Source organism: Acartia tonsa, chromosome 11 (genome assembly GCF_053477335.1).
Source record: "Acartia tonsa isolate MP-2025a chromosome 11, ASM5347733v1, whole genome shotgun sequence".
NCBI classification, from domain to species: Eukaryota; Metazoa; Arthropoda; class Copepoda; order Calanoida; family Acartiidae; genus Acartia; species Acartia tonsa.
In genome coordinates this window covers 26,778,516-26,795,960 of record NC_137270.1, presented here as the reverse complement: position 1 = coordinate 26,795,960, position 17,445 = coordinate 26,778,516, and the positions used below count along the sequence as shown (strand labels likewise).

The 17,445-nt window shown below is 32.3% G+C and overlaps 1 protein-coding gene across 1 annotated transcript in view; it reads right to left on the bottom strand.

The window, feature by feature from the left end:
* Positions 1-17,445, bottom strand: part of LOC145332563 (uncharacterized) — a 50,627-nt gene that overhangs the window by 2,510 nt on the left and 30,672 nt on the right. Inside the window, exons 11-17 of the mRNA XM_080177567.1 lie at positions 16,451-16,494; positions 10,097-10,209; positions 7,365-7,443; positions 6,221-6,298; positions 4,296-4,387; positions 1,932-1,989; positions 686-764 (exon numbers count right to left, since the gene is read on the bottom strand). Coding sequence (XP_080033693.1) covers positions 686-764; positions 1,932-1,989; positions 4,296-4,387; positions 6,221-6,298; positions 7,365-7,443; positions 10,097-10,209; positions 16,451-16,494 — 543 coding nt within the window. The remainder of the gene's footprint in view (positions 1-685; positions 765-1,931; positions 1,990-4,295; positions 4,388-6,220; positions 6,299-7,364; positions 7,444-10,096; positions 10,210-16,450; positions 16,495-17,445) is intronic.

The following is a 17,445-nucleotide window of genomic DNA, read 5'->3' as shown; positions in this document are numbered from 1 at the left end:
ATAACATATCAAATGAAAAGGATGATAAAAAATAGTATAACATAAATATAAAAAGAGAAAGACAGGAAAAAAAGATAGAGCATATGTGAAAAAAGACAAAAAATAGAAAGAAATTGAAAAAAGAGCAACAAAGGAAAAGAAAAGGAAAAATAAATGAAGTAAAATAACCAAGGAAAATAAAAGACAAATTAAGAAATAAAAAGGAAAGAAAGAGAAATTAATAGAAAGAAAGAGAAAGAAAGAGAAAGAAAGAGAAAGAAAAAAAAAGAAAAAAAAAGAGAGGAATAGAAAATTAGAGAGGGAGAAAGACAGAAAGAGAAAGAAAAGAAGAGAAAGAAAGAAAAAGAAAGATAAAGAAAGAGAAAGAATAAAAAAGAAAGAAAGAAAGTGCCCCCCACCCAACCACCTGCAAGTATTAGGCATAGGAAAAAACTCCTTCCTCCTCTTAAAAGAAAGAGAAAGAGATAGAAAGAAAGAAAGACAGAAAGAGAAAGAAAAAAAAAGAAAGAAAGAAAAAGAAAGATAAAGAAAGAGAAAGAATAAAAAAGAAAGAAAAAAAGTGCCCCCCACCCAACCACCTGCAAGTATTAGGCATAGGAAAAAACTCCTTCCCCCTCTTATCATCAATTCATTTTAAAATAAAGGGGTTCATTTTTCTGGTAAAGCCCCTTTCAATAGTCTTTACCTGTATGTGTGTACATATAAATCTGAATCTTGTCGCCTGTAGTTAGATCTGTTATTACACTCTGGCTAGCCATAGAGTTCTAGATAGATAGATAGATATATAGTCTCCTGTAGTAAGATCTGTTATTACACTCTGGCTAGCCATAGAATTCTAGATAGATAGATAGATATATAGTCTCCTGTAGTAAGATCTGTTATTACACTCTGGCTAGCCATAGAATTCTAGATAGATAGATATATAGTCTCCTGTAGTAAGATCTGTTATTACATTCTGGCTAGCCATAGAATTCTAGATAGATAGATAGATAGTCTCCTGTAGTAAGATCTGTTATTACACTCTGGCTAGTCATAGAATTCTAGATAGATAGATAGACATATAGTCTCCTGTACTAAGATCTGTTATTACACTCTGGCTAGCCATAGAATTCTAGATAGATAGATAGATATATAGTCTCCTGTAGTAAGATATGTTATTACACTCTGGCTAGCCATAGAATTCTAGATAGATAGATATATAGTCTCCTGTAGTAAGATCTATTATTACACTCTGGCTAGCCATAGAATTCTAGATAGATAGATAGATATATAGTCTCCTGTAGTAAGATCTGCTATTACACTCTGGCTAGCCATATAATTCTAGATAGATAGATAGATATCTCCTGTAGTAAGATCTGTTATTACACTCTGGCTAGCCATAGAATTCTATATAGATAGATAGATATATAGTCTCCTGTAGTAAGATCTGTTATTACACTCTGGCTAGCCATAGAATTCTAGATAGATAGATAGATAGTCCCCTGTAGTAAGATCTGTTATTACACTCTGGCTAGCCATATAATTCTAGATAGATAGATAGATATATAGTCTCCTGTAGTAAGATCTGCTATTACACTCTGGCTAGCCATAGAATTCTAGATAGATAGATAGATATATAGTCTCCTGTAGTAAGATCTGTTATTACACTCTGGCTAGCCATAGAATTCTATATAGATAGATAGATAGATATATAGTCTCCTGTAGTAAGATCTGTTATTACACTTTCAATTTATTTAAATGGTTAAGGGTATTTCATTTCATTAATTTCATTAGCGTTGATAATGAACTAATGCACCATCCCATAACTGGTTTTTTAGGCCTAGGCTTGAAATAATATTTTCCTACGTTTCCCATCCCTTATCCCTGAATAAAAGATCATCAACTATTGATTGTATAAAATGACTATGATTTTAAGCCCAAAATTATTTTACCTTATGATTAGAGTCATGGTTCTGATCGTAGAAACTAGCCACTTCATTACCGTTACATCTAAAATTAGAACAAAAATGAGATCAGATAGAAAAGTTATTAGATTTTCTTGGCTGATGTTTAACCTAGAGGTATGTAACTCAAATACAAGGTTTTAAATTCTTTCCCTCGAATTACGTAGCAAGTAGTAAGTCCCCTCCTCCTTATTTTTAAATAAACTGTAAATGGGGGGGGGGGGGTGTTGGGGGTGGTAGGTAGTTTGTTTTCATTTGTCTAACCCTAGGTGGGCCCTATCCCTTCGGGGCATATGCCTGCACTGGGCTGCTCTTATGACCTAACAAGACCTTACTAACATTAAAAACAAATTAAAGAAAAACTAACCAACCCCCCTCCCTGTCACATTTTCAGTATAATTTGAAAACGTCGTTCCTTCTCGGCCAATTTGGTGTTTTTTAAACAGTTGCCTAGCCTCTAGGGGAGATCCGAAAAAGACAAGACATGTATAGAGCTTCCCTGAAATTTTCAATCCATTCGAAACAGAAATTTCAGAGATATTAGGCTTAAAACAAAAAACTTTATTTTAATTTAATTGCTAATAATTTACTTAATTAATAACCAACAGATTAGAGTTTTAAAATAAAGCTGAAACTATTTATGTAAAATTATAAGAATCATAATATTACATTCTTATTTTTTGAGGAAATACAAACTGTCCCAATTTTGTATAACTTTTGCGGAACAAGTCCCAGTTACGTCATATTTTTCTTTCCCGAAAAAGAGAAGGGGGGAAGAAAATCTCTTCAAAAGAGATGGGGAAAACCCCCTTTTCTCCCATCTCTTTTTTCTTCCCCCCTTCCCTTTTTTTTTCTTTCCCCCTTCCCTTTTTCGGGAATTAAAAATATGACGTAATGGGAACATGTTCCGCAAAAGTTATACAAAATTGGGACAGTTTGTATTTCCTCTTATTTTTTTATCAAATAAAAACATTTTTAATCATCTAAATTGGCTTTATATAACACATAATAAAAATATTTATTTATAAAAGTAAAAGGGTTTCAACGCAATAAAAAATATACGACAGTTGTTTTATAACCAAGAACGATAAATCAGCATATTTACGCAGCGAGAAATATAATTAAGAAGAAATATAACCATAAGATTTATGTTTATAGCTAATTTCTATAAATAAACAATAAAAAAATCCCTATTGTAAAGCTTTGAACTATCCTTTCAGTAAAATGTTTTTTTTTTGTAGGGAAGGAAAGGTGAATTTTCTCTGCTGTCATTCAAGATATACTGCTAAGTTTTTTTTTGTGAAGATTCCCTATAATAATGAGCATCCAGTATGTAATTTTCTTGGTCCGTCGGTCTGTCAGTCATAGTACAATAAGATATAAAGAAAAATTGTGTATAGTCTCTTTCGTGACAGCGCCCCTTAAGGGGCGTTTCGTCGTATTTTTACAGAAGATTTTCTCCTATTTATAGCCCCTGCAGGGGGGCTCAAACCCTGCGGGACCAATTGCCTAACACTGCGGGATAATCACATAACCTACAATAACATATCAAAAACTTCTGTGAAAATACAACGAAACGCCCTTAAGAGGCAATGTCACGAAAGGGACTATACCCCAAATTTGAAAACACATGTTTCGTGATTTTTTCCCAAGAAATTAATTTTTGATTTAAACATCTGCTCTTTAAATCCCTTTGTACGTATTCTTATCCATCTTTTCTTGTACTGTGCTACTTATGGTCATGGATCCTTTATTTCTATCATATATCCTAAAATTGTTATTCGCTGGCATAAAAGGTTTTTAGAATATTATCTATAAGTAAATCTTAGTGAAGTTGTATAAAATATAAAAACAAAAAAGTTATAGAAAAAAGAATGAGAAAACAGAAAGTTAATGGCAAATACAATACAGACAGAAGGACAGACAGAAGGACAGACAAACAGACAGACAGAAGGACAGACAAACAGACAGACAGAAGGACAGACAAACAGACAGACAGAAGGACAGACAAACAGACATACAGAAGGACAGACAAACAGACAGACAGAAGGACAGACAAACAGACATACAGAAGGACAGACAAACAGACAGACAGAAGGACAGACAAACAGACATACAGAAGGACAGACAAACAGACAGACAGAAGGACAGACAAACAGACATACAGAAGGACAGACAAAAAGGACAAAGGCCTGGTCTAACAAAACTGATATTTATTTTATGATTTTTAATTTAATATTCGTGGAAAATTGTCTTTAATACGATGCTATACATGATTTTCAGTTTGGCTGAGAAACGGTTCTAATCCAATGGATAATAATCGGTTTCGAAGCCGTACTGGAAAAAGTTTACCTGAGTGAAAGAAGGCCTTTGCGCATGTCATGTGTGCAAACGTGGACTGTAAACAAGTACGAACCATCCAAAGGAGCCGTAAATATGCCAGACTAAAAATAATTCTGGATTAGAAGGAACATAGTAGCCTCATACGTGTATAGTATGTATACACATTTAATCAGGTTTTAGGCTATTTCTCTAACTTAATTAGGAGATAAAAACATATTAAAAAAACTATATATTCTTTTAAGATTGAGATTGGTGGTTAGTAATTTAATTTTATTGTCCTATCCCTGTATTCAATACTAGTAGCTTCGCCCCTAGCCTCTAGAGGTAATTAAAAAATAAAAGAATTAGGTACCAACCTAAAAAATAGGTACCCTTCCCAACTTGCAACTGCGCAAATTTATGGTATACACAAATACAAAAAATTGGGGGGGGGGGGGGAGATTTTTTTTTGTAGGTTGAGGATGTCCCACCCCCAAGAAAATAGCCTAAAAATACCACAGGACCAGTACGTATATTCCCTGAAGAGTAGAAACCCAGGGACAGACGAAAGGACGGGCAGACATTATTCCAGTTTGTATTTTAGATAAAGAGTAGGAGTAAAAATGCATTACAAATTTGCATAGAAAATATAAAAATATTTCTCCAATAATCAAAAAGCATGATTTGAAAAATGTAGGAATTTTAGTTGGAAAAAAACGTAAAAAAAGCTGAAACATAACTGAACTCTAATTTTATACCTAGCAAACACCAGTTTTACAAGATTTAAAAGGATATCAATTGGTTTTAAAATGTTAATGAATTAAAATTCACAGCGCCACTCTAAAACATAATACATAGTTCATACAGAGAAACAAACATGAAATGGCAACGTTATCCGCAGCCTCGTTGCCAGCCGTGCAGTACCTAAAGCAACAGCTAACTATCTATACTTTGAGAAAACTGCAGCCAGAGCCGCATCTAGCTGCACGGGCTCAGTAAGGCCTCGCAGCTTATAAAAATAATTAAAGTGCTGGAAAGTGTTATGTGTCACAAAAATACTTCTAAATCCACCTCTTTGTTAAGGGTGTCCTTTCCCACTTCTCCGCTCATCCCTCCTTTTTAAAAGTATTTTTATGACGTCACACATGAAACTTTCAAGGGCTTTGGAATAATTATTCAACCTAAGCATCAGCCAACCTAAGCCTAAAAAAGAATAAACAGAGCTCTAATTCTGGCTATAAAAAATTAGTAATAGAAATAGCATAGCAAAAGTAGTTTATTAATAAACTAACAAATAGACAAAAGTTATTATAGACAGACTTACTGAGACTTACTGACCTAAAATCAGACAGACAACACACAATCAAATAATCAGACCAAGAAAAAAAAAACAATTTGGAGGCTTATTTCAGATTTTTTAATATAAAAAAGTGAAAGCTGAAATATATGATTGTCCTTTTAAATTCCTTGGAACTTTATTACTTTAATGAAACTAGAAATAATGTGGAAACCATTAAGATGATTAAAACTTCAAAGGTGTCCATACAAAAATACTTAATCGTATCATGGACAGCTTTCTGCGGATATTTAAATAAAAAATAATAAGTTTAAACTAGTTTTGTTAGCCGCGAGATGCCAAATTCCTGGGCTAAGAAGTGGGAAATGAACTCCCCTAACGAAGAGATGGATTTATATCTATTTTTAAGACGTCACACATGACACTTTCCTCGGCTTCAACTTGTAATGATTACATTGGCAAACATAACACTTCCAAGATTAGTTCTGGTGTCAATACACAGACTAAATTACCAAAAGCAGGCCAGTATTCATTTGAATTGACCAATGGAAGTCCAGTATACATTAAATTGGCTAATGGTAGGCCAATATACATTTAAATTGACCAAAAGTAGGCCAGTATGACGTCATGTTTTAGAGGGACTAAAAAGCTTCATTACCTTAGCACACATACCACCTCCCAGATTAGTTCTGGTGCCAGTAAAAGTCAGGTATTCCTCACCTCCGTTATCAATATCCTAAAAAATAAAGGGGTAATCCTTATAATAACATCACATGATGTTTGTTTATTTGTCTGTACCGCAAGATTTCGCTAACCGCTGAACCGCTTTGGTTCTTCCTTGAAGGGTAGCTTCTCATAGTTCCTGGGAAGGTTTATAACTATTTTTGGGGAGGGTAACACCACCATCCCAAAAGAAATCGCCAAAAAAAAATAGAAAAATATTTTCACAGGGCGGTGCTAAAACATAATCTGTAATTAAAAACAAAAACATTTGAAGTGCCACTACTAAACTGATTAGTCCCTACTTTAATTTTTTACTGGTTATTGAAAGTTTTAAATATGTTTAAAGGGCATGTCAACTCATAAACAAAATGTGATCACAATTTCCAAGGTGTAATTTCTAAATCTTTTACTTTTCTTTCCAAAATAAAATTTTTACAATGAAATTGATTATATTTTAAAAGGCTATACCCAAATTTGTTTAATTACAAGTTTTACAGTATTAAATGTAAAATCACAAATTTAGAGAACATAAAATTCTTATAAATTTTGAAACAAATGTTTTAAATTCTTTATCTGGGAGAATGAAAATAAGAATTCACAAAATGTTTAATGTAAAAAGTAAATAGTATGAGAAATTTTGAAAACAGTGTTTCTAAAAATACTTTAAGATTTTAAAGATTAAGGAATTATATATTAAATTTTAAACTCAAAATTTGTTTAGGATCGTCCTAATTTTATTGTGAACAGGGGGAGGGGGGGGGGGGGTCAAGAAGTGTCGTTATAGTTCCTGTATACCATCCAACTGATTTTTTAACAATATGAGAGCTAGCTGCATTTAAAGCTATTTATTCCAAAACAAAAACCTTCGAATTTGGTGAGAAAGATTTTTTTCTGATACAAAACTTCTCAAGCAAATGAAAAAAATAAGATATATGTAGATTATTAATTTCTGTAGTGTTAAATTGATCAATATTTTCCATTCAAAAAAAATGTACAAAACTTTTTTTTCAGAAAACAAGGACAACAGTTAGTCCTTAAGTAGCGCAGCAATAATTTGACAACAATTCAACAAATCTTACCTCATTCCTATAAGCATCAAAGTAGATAGACAGAGGTTTAGAGATCAAGCTCTTCAATAAACTGCTTTCAGCTGCTAATCTACATAGAAAACAGTACATCATAACCTAGCTGTTTTATCATTTCTATTATATTTTAAATATGTACATCTCCAATGATGTTTAGCAAAAAATACCCTTAATCATAGATTAAAAAGTCAAATGTTCCCACACTTCCTTGAAGTAAAATGCAATGTAATTGTTACCAAATTTTAGTTTTCAAAAATAATAATAATATATCTTTAATGATTAAAAAAAGTAAACTTGTAAACACATAATGAATTTCACATTTTTGATTAAAGGATATATTATGTTTGTACATTTCCACGTACTTTGATTTGATATATAATAATCAAAACTTAAAATTTCCTCGCAAAATATTTTTCATTATGAAACTCAAATCTGAATTCACAAATTACAGAAAAGCATAAGTAAGTTTATTTTTTTCTGGTACCAAAAAGAAACTCTACTTATTATACTCTACCATTTCTAAAATATGGCAGCAATGTACTTTAATTATCTATACTTTTTTGTAAGTACTCATCTCATGCATAATAATAGAATCGGATCTACTGCAGTTCACGGTAAAATATTGCTGGTAACGAATACTGCCAAAAATCTATGAATTTTAAAGGCTGCTAGCTGCCAAACGGCTCAACGTACAGAACATGCCCGCACATTGTTTTAAGCAGCATAAGAATGCCTACAAATAATCTGGAATAGCTATAAATCAATAATGCATAATTATCTTGCAGTGTAGAGAAATGCGCGAAAAAGGCCTATTTTACGCGTTTTTTCTTCAGTGAAGTTTTACCTGTGCATCATTGGATCTTGGCTATTCCAGATTATTTGTAGGCCTTCTTATACCGCTTAAAATGGTGTGAGGGTATGATTTGTAAGTTCAGCCGTTTAGTAGCTAGCAGCCTTTAAAATTCATAGATTTTTGGCAATATTCGTTACCAGCAATATTTTACCGTGAACTGCAGTAGATCCATAGAATCAATTATGCATGCAGATCATTAATCAATCCCATCATTTGTACTGTAAAGTACAAAAATATTTAATACAGGTGGCTCATTTGTTGAGTAACTTTACATTTAGATGGAGAGGTAATGAAGGTGTGATGGAGAGGCAATATAAGGGCTATATAATATAGGGAAGAGGCGATGAAGCGGCAATGGAGAGGCGATGAATTGGTAAAGGAGACAGGCAGGGAAGGGGCGATGAAGGGCGATAAAGAGTCCATCAAGGCGATATGCATAACAAATGGGGCAATGGAGAGGGCCTAAAAGGGCGATAGAGGGACTTAACATTGCCACATATGATAAAAGGCGGTAACATAGCCCCTTGAAGGGGCTAATCTATACTACAAAGTAGAATAATGTCTTTCCGTCTATCCGTCCATCCGTCCGTCTGTCTGTCCGTCTGGCCCTTAAGATCTCGGTAACCACTGAACCGATCGGATTCTACTCTTCAGGGAATATACCACTGGTCCTGTGGTGGTTTTAGGCTATTTTCATGGGGGTGGGACACCCCCAACCCCCCCAAAAACAAAAAAATCCCTCCCATTTTTTACGAATTTTGCGAATTCTTAATTTATTCGCGAAAGTTTGCGATACATTCGCATTTTTTCTGTTAGGTAGGTAATAGAAGATGTAATTTTACCTCTTGGGGCATAGCCCCTAGAGGCTATGGATGAAGCCGCTAGTATGAAATAAAGAGGCGATAGGGGGCAGTGTCAAGAAACTGACTATACCAAAACAATTTTTAAAAAATTTGGTTGGTCAGGGATCCAGAAACCATTCCTTCAAACCTTATCTCCTAGTGGATTTGCCTCCCTCCAAATAGCCTTTAACCTGCCCTGTGCCAATATAAAACTTCAGAGAAAATGTTGGAAAGCCTGTACTGTAGTTTACGAGAACTAAGCAGACATATATCATACTGCTTTAGTGTATAGGATACAAGTATCTTAAGGGATAGGACAATGGACAAATCATGATAAAGTTTGAATACTGCTAGCTTGCATCAGACCAATGAAAAATTAAACAAAATTACTCAAACAAATATAATATCGTGAATATAAAATTTTGAGTACCAGTATAATTTACAGTCCAATGTCCCCTCCATCTGTGATGGCATATAAGTTTTTTTAGACTTTGTAGCTCTACTTTCATGTATAACACTGCACACAATGTAAGCACTAATAACCACCTTCCCCTCATTTTGAGTAGTTTAAAAAAAGGGTGGTATTTTTTCTTATGCCTAACCCCTGCAGTGGGCTCTAACTTTGCAGGGCTATCTGGTAACTAATATATTCTAACATGACTTAAAGTAACAACCAAACCAAACCCTCTTTATTTTAATTAATTTTAAAAATTGAGGGGTGGGGATGTTATTAGTGTTTAACACGGTACTTTATGTGAGAGTGCCAACTAACCAGGGATCTAAAGGGATAAGACAATGACCGATAAATCGATGTACATCCCCAATGATGATACACAAAATTACCCCTTCTGTAGATGACAATTATTGGTTGTTTGTGACGTTTGGACACTCAACTAAATGAACCAAGCAATCAAAATTCAATAAAAGTCCCCAAGGTTGGTAAGCCCCCGAATAAGAAAACGTAATTATAAAACTTTTGGGACTAGTGTAATAAACAGCCCATTGTCCCTCCCCCCCTCCCTGTGACTAACCTGTTAGCCAAATCATTGATAGCACCGGAACCGTTCTTGATTTGGTTGGCTAGCTTCTCAGCCAGCTCATTCAATCTCTTTGTTGTTGTGTTGTGGTTCCCATCAATATTTGTCTTAAATATAAAAAAAGATTAACAATATAATAAATAAACAAGTGCCCCTAGAGGCCTCTTGTAATTAATAAACAGTCAAGAAGCTTTTTATAGAACCTATGAAAATGATGTCAAACTGGCCTACCATTGGTCAATCAAAATATAAACTAGCCTGCCATTCGTAATTTGCTCTGTGCATCGTCCTATCATTAGTCATTTGTATTGTAAATGTCATTTTTTATTGACACTAAAAAGAGCTATATTAGCCAATCTTGTTTTTTTTTTTAAATTGGTTAAATTAAAAAGAATGAAACTCATGAAAATAATATAGGTGCTTTTACTCAAAACCTATTTTTTGACCATCTCCCAATCTTGAGGTGACCTATCCCTACATTCCTACGGGAACTATACCTTTCCTTTCCTTTACTAAACCTTTGATAAGCATTCCAAATACAAATTGTTTCTTCAAAAAAAGTTCGTTCGTGATCAAGATGTATTAATTTATGTAAACTAAATGCCTTTTTTTCAATAAGGCATAAAAATGTTCGTAAAAAAAGTTTAAAGGACTTAATAATAGAAAAATTCAAAAACCTTTAAAATATTAGTTTAAAGAATGCATTTAAATAGTAAAAGCTAGGCCATACAATTTATTTATAGTTAGTTTTTATTACTTTTTTTTTTTACAATATAATAAGTTTTTTCTTCTTCTGAGGTTTGTACATGAAACGATACAAAATATCTCGATAAAATAGAATTTTTTTTCAAAGCTTTTGAGTGTTAATAATCCAATATTTTCCTTTCCATTAGGCTCGATATTGAACCATAAGAGATAATCTAGAGACACAATCTCTAAATCAGCCAATAGGATAACAGCGGAAGAACCATTCAGCCATGTTATTGCTTGAAATGTGTACCGATTTTGGATCAAAAGGGCACATTCTCTTTATTTCATTCGCTTAAAGAGTCAGCTATAAATTGTCGCATTTCTGAGAGTAACGCTTTTATTGGGTAAATAATATCGAGTAAATTTTTTTTTCATTTTATAATGTGAAACAATTTATGTTGAATAATTGAATTTCTTCGGATAAAGTTAGCTTTCTAGATATTATATCGTCGAAAATTTTGTGGCTTATGTTACTTGAATTAATCATATATAACAAAAAATAAACAAATATGTTTGTCAACTATAAAATCTTTGTCAAACCATGTAGCCAGTTTGAGCATCTAACCATACCATATCTATTATTGAATTAGATTTGGTATTTTTCCATTTAAATCATTAGGTTCCAAAATGGTTCCATCAAATCAAATTTTAATAAAAACAACCCATTTGGAATAAAAGTAATAATTCTCAAATTTAAAAAAGTATGACAGCATCTATAAAAGCGAAGCAAACATTAACACTCGTAGACTTAGAATGTCAGAACTTTAAAGCAGAATATTAATGCATAAGTCTAAATAAATTTGTAAGTAAATTTGTTGCAAGGCTGCTTAAATTCATGATACTGTTAAGAACATTCTTACATTTTTAGGACTTGATTATATAGATGCATCGTTTATAACATTGTACTTTGTTGTACTAGGAATTAGTATACCAAAATCCCATGAATCAGAAAATTTTAACACACAAAAAGTGTTCTCAAAAAAGTAAAAAATTATCATGTTTTAAACAACGTACGGACTTTATGGTAACGAATACAGAGTTGCTGCGCTTTCTAAGTCGTAACTAACTGATAATCACAATTCTAACCTGCTTAAATTAACAAAAAGAGTTAACCGTTACGTAAGGACGGACCGTCCATAGTTAAAGAAAATCTTCGCTTTTTGAAAAAAAATTGCAGACGTTTTGGGCTTGTCCTAAAATATCTCGCTAACAGAGATAGACCGATAAGTTTCTTTTTTACAATTAAGCTTTTTGTTGAGGGAACCTGCAACCCTAGGCCACCCATCCCCAAGAAGAAAAAAAAACTAAAAAAAACTAAATTTACGGTTGAATCTTTATTATCAATTCTGTTAACTTAAGAAAAGACTGCCCGAAGACATTGGTGTGTTTAAGGAAATCCTTTAATGATGTCTAGAGGATATTGAGTAATATTTCATCCTCATTTTAAGATTACTAACGGCTTCGCACCTTGCCTGATAGGAGCTTAGCTCAAAGAGACGCTTTAAGCTGCGATTGGTTTATTACTTTATAGGGGTTTCACAGTAGCTTTCCCCCTATTTCTAGCCCTTGCAGAGGGGACTCTAACCCTACGGGCAATCATTAGCATTTACATAACCTGACCTAAAATACCCAATCAAAAGCAGCTGTGAAAACACGACGAAGCCCGCTACTTCGTTTTCTTCCCAATTTTTTTTTACATTGCTTCTTTTTGCATCTTGATGCAGTGTCATATCAAATTATTTGGGGGAAAATATAATTTTATTTTATTTTATTTTATCAACAATACACTTTTAAATGTCTATATTGTCTAGCATCTCTATAGGTTTATAAGATCATCTTTTACTTAAATTGTTTTCTATATTTAATAGTTATTTATCGCAAGGAATTAAAGACAGCTTTTCTTGGACAGTAAAAAGGAAATAGAGTGTGTTTTTTTATGAGAACTTTTTTGAAAGCAATTTTACCCCACTTATAGTTATCAGAATTTAATGATTAATGGCTTATTTTCTTCGTTTTTTATAACCATTTATAGAACATCAAAAAAATATTTTAGTTCTTATTTAAAAAGTGCAGTAAAATCAAAAATTCAAAACCTAGGTGTCAACATCTAAAAATGGTTTTAGCGCATTTTTCTCATACTCAAATCTTCTACACTTTGCAAGAATGGCTGCAAAACGCTTCAAAGTTGAGATACAGAGTTAAAAATTGATACAGATACTATTGGGGACATGTACTAGAACATAACAAAGTTTGAAGGCCATATCTCAACCAGGGAGGGAGTACTGGCCCCCCAAAGTCGACTACTGAAAATCCATTTTTTTTCTTGCAAAGGGTAGAAGATTTGAGCTTAAGAAAAATGCGCTAAAAACATTTTTAGATGTTGACACCTAGGTTTTGAATTTTTGATTTTACTGCACTTTTTAAATAAAAAATGAAATATTTTTCTGATGTTCTATAAATGGTTATAAAAAACGAAGAAAATAAGCCATTAATCATTAAATTCTGATAACTATAAGTGGGGTAAAATTGCTTTCAAAAAAGTTCTCATAAAAAAAACACACTGTATATAGGATTATTTTCAGTATCCGAAAGGTTGAAAAAGGTCAGGGCCAACAAAACTGGTAGTTATTTTAAATTTTATCATATTATTCGTATAAAATTGTACGTTACTATAGTATACATGTTTTATCAGCATGGCTTAGAACCTGTTCTAATCAAGCGGATATCTATCGGTTCCGAAGCCATACTGGAATAGTATGTATCATATTTTCGTAATATTGTGAATGCTAGAAAGGATATTAAAATTATTTCAACAATTTTGGTCATGTGATCAAAATTTGAATTTTCCTTCTACTATTGCCCCCTCTGGGGGCGAAGTAGGTGGAAATTTAAATTTTTGTCACTTGACCTTAATATAGGTGAAATAATTTTGAATGACCTTTCTTGTATAAGCAATATTAATAAAATATGATACTTGGTTTTGTCTCATTCTCTATCTTTTTCTTAAATTCAAAAAAGTCTATCAAAAAATTTACATCATCTAAGGGTGAACAATAAATATCCCTGTCTATTTTTCTCTATATTTCTTCCCCCTCCCCCCTCCCTCACTTTTCTGTCTATTTCCTCTCTCCTTCTCTTTTGTACGTTCATTTATACAATAGAGATAACCTAGAGACAGCACAAGGGAATTTTGTTTACATTATGTATCAGCTATAAATTGTTGAATATCTTAGGTTAAAGCTTTCCTTGGGTGAAATATTTGAAGAAAATATTTCTTCCATCATATAATGTGAAGCGTATGACACAACATATAATAAGTTAGTTATAAATAATTTAATTTCTTATAATAAAGTTATCTTTCTAAAAATTATATCATTGCAAAATTTAGTTGCAAATAATGTTGCCTATAGGGCTGTATTTCATATACAACAAAAAGTGAACAAAGGTTTCTTTTTAAGAAAAAAATGGGGTCAGATTGACCATCTATGTCTAATGATTATAACCACATCAAATATTAAATTATAACAATGTACAGTAGAGTGGATCAATTTTGGACATTGAATTTGTAATCAACATCTACAGTTTAAACGTCATATAAGAAACCTAAATATAAAAAGTTGATTTTGTCCTTGAGGGGAAATGGGGGGAAGGTGTTTCCATGCATTAAAAATTTTAGAAGTTTATTCTGGAGGTGCAACTTTTTTTCTTTCAAAGTATTGCTTTATGCATCTTTTTGAATTTGTCTTGTTGATTAATATAAGAATATCAAATTGGTTTTAAAAAATATTCATCCAAGCATGAAAAATCTTAAATTAAATGTAAAATCTCTTGGTTTTTAAATTTCAATAGTCAATAGTTTTAAAAACAGATTTTTTATTCGTATTCTACTCTTCAAGACAAAATTGGGAAGGTGCATAAAGCTATACTTTGAAAGAAAAATAATTACCCCCCCCCTAAAAAAAAAAATCTCCCCACAAGTGTCTTTCTAAAAGTTTACATGCATCAGCGAGCCTCCCCATTATTCAAAATATTTTCTTTTCATTTTTTGGTCTCTTATATGATGTTCAGACAGAAAGTGTATGTAGCACATTTAAAATTAGAAAATCATTGAAAATCAAGCCACTCTAATGTACAGCATTTATTTCTTCTATTCCACAGTACAAAATTATTCCTGTATTTAAATTTAACATATCATATAGGAAAAAATATTCTTGTATTTAAAATTAAAAATCATGTTGGAATTTTTTTTACAATTTTTAAATTTTTTAATATTGTACAGCAAATTATTTCCTTTTTATCTCATGTTTTGAAATTTATAAGGTAGTTAGAATAAATTACAGAAATAATGAAAGATTTAAAGAAGAGAGCGTCAGGGGGGGGGGTCAAGGGGGGTTTCCCCCCTCAGGAGAGGGGGGGTTGAGGGGGGTCTCCCCCCTCAGAAAAAGCTTGGGCTTAAATCTTCAACAAATAAAGAAAACAAAATAATTTTAAAAATTTCTTTTTTATGTTAAATATTATTATTTTTGTGACACTTGATTTTGAATGACAAAAAATGTTGAAATAAATATTACCCACTGTATGAAATGTTAAATTAGAAATCAATAATGATGTTGGAAAATTTATTCTCATTTTATACTCTGAAAAAAGGAATTGACAAAAAATAATAATTTTTATTCCAAACTTTTAAAACAGCATGCCTATTTCTTATTGGTTGACACTCTAATTAAAATAAAATAATGAATATTATTTCAAGACCAGAAATAAATTTGAAATAAATAATTTTCTTTCCCCTATATTTTTTATTCCAAAATGCCAAGAATTAATTTTGAAATAAAATAATTTTCTTTCCAATATTTTTATTCCTTTTTCTTATTGGACGTCATTTTGTGTCCAATGAGAGACTAGTGTTTAAATATTTTAAAGCTTATTACAGCATTTATTTTGAATATGATAATAGCAACATTCTCACATTAAATGTGATAAAAGTCATTATCAACTTCATAACGTACCCTTTAAAATCTGGGAAAAAACAGGAATTGTAAAGGCCGCGGTTTAAGCTGTTTCCTTCATGTCACATTTGGTCCACACGAAATTATTCTAATTTTTGATCAGGTTTTGTCAAGTTCAGGTACGGGAAAAAGTGGTTAAATAAATCAGCATGTGACGTCATAAAAATGAGGGAGATGAGAGGAGAGATGGGAAAGAAACCCCCCAAAAAAGAGATGGATAATCACTCATTTTTATGACGTCACATGCTATTTTTTTGAGCGACATTCTCCACGAACAAGCTAATGTTAACAGAGCCCTTCTGCCAAATACTCGGTAATGATAGGGCCTCGCAGGATTAATTTAAAAGGGTTCGTTGGTCCAGAAATAGGTTTTAAAAAAGCACTAACGTATTATTTTTACATTTCAAACTTTTATTGTTTGTTTGTCCTACTGTTTCAAAGCTTCGCCTTTCTAAATGGTATCATTCATGTTTACATTTTTTACCTTCTATTGTTAATTCATGTATTTCTAAATTCTTTTTCATGAATTCTTTGCTTTACGACATTTATATTTTTCTTAAAATTAAAATAATACAGAAAGAAAAAATACCTTTAACATTGTTTTTTCTCCATCCAGTTTATCTCTCAATTCCTATATAAGAAGATTAATAGTTTAATTAATGATTTCCAACAAAGTGCTTGCAAAACCCCCCGACCCCTTTATTCAATAAATTTAAATCCTTCTCCTTTATGCCCTAGCCCTGCAGGGGTATCTAACCCTTCGGGGCGAAGCTCTTTGTCAGTGCCTGTAAAAAATGACCACAATACAAATGACTAATGATAAGCCAATACACAGACAAAATTACCATTAGGCCAGAGTATATTTTAATTGATCAATAGTAGGCCGACGTCTTTTTTTAACAGGCATTATAAAAAGCTTCCTGCGTGGCTATTGTAACCAATTTAATATAACCTAACCCAATGTAAAATGCTAACATACGAATAACTACCCCCACCCATATTTTCATTTTTTAAAAATGAACGGGGGGTGGTTTTTCTGTGATCGCAACGGTCTTTGAGGAAAATCCTCATTAAATGATATTGTAAAATTTTAACAATAATTCTCAAGTTTGTAAATTGTAAAATAAAATACAATAAATACCACTTTTATAAACGCAAAACCAAGGAATAATAGGACACAACCCAATCTGTCCCGATTTTGTATCACTTTTGAAAAGTGCGATTCCTGTGACGTCATATAAAAAGGGAAGGGGGGAAGAATATCTCTTCCCTTTTCTCCCATCTCTTTTGAAAAGATTTTCTTCCCCCCTTCCCTTTTTCTTTCCCGAAACGTATATGACGTATCTGGAATCGCACTTTTCAAAGTGATACAAAATCGGGACAGATTGGGTTGTGTCAATAATAGCTATTAAATTTTAAGAGAGGGTAATTTTTGTATTAATAAACGTTATAAACGTTTTTCTTTCCGTTTAGTCACCAAACAAAAAAAAGTGCTTGAAAGCCCGATAAACAACCAACCCTTTGATAGCACGAACTTTGTCTGGAAGTCTTAACTGTACATGGTAATGAGTTGCGCCTGTTTGT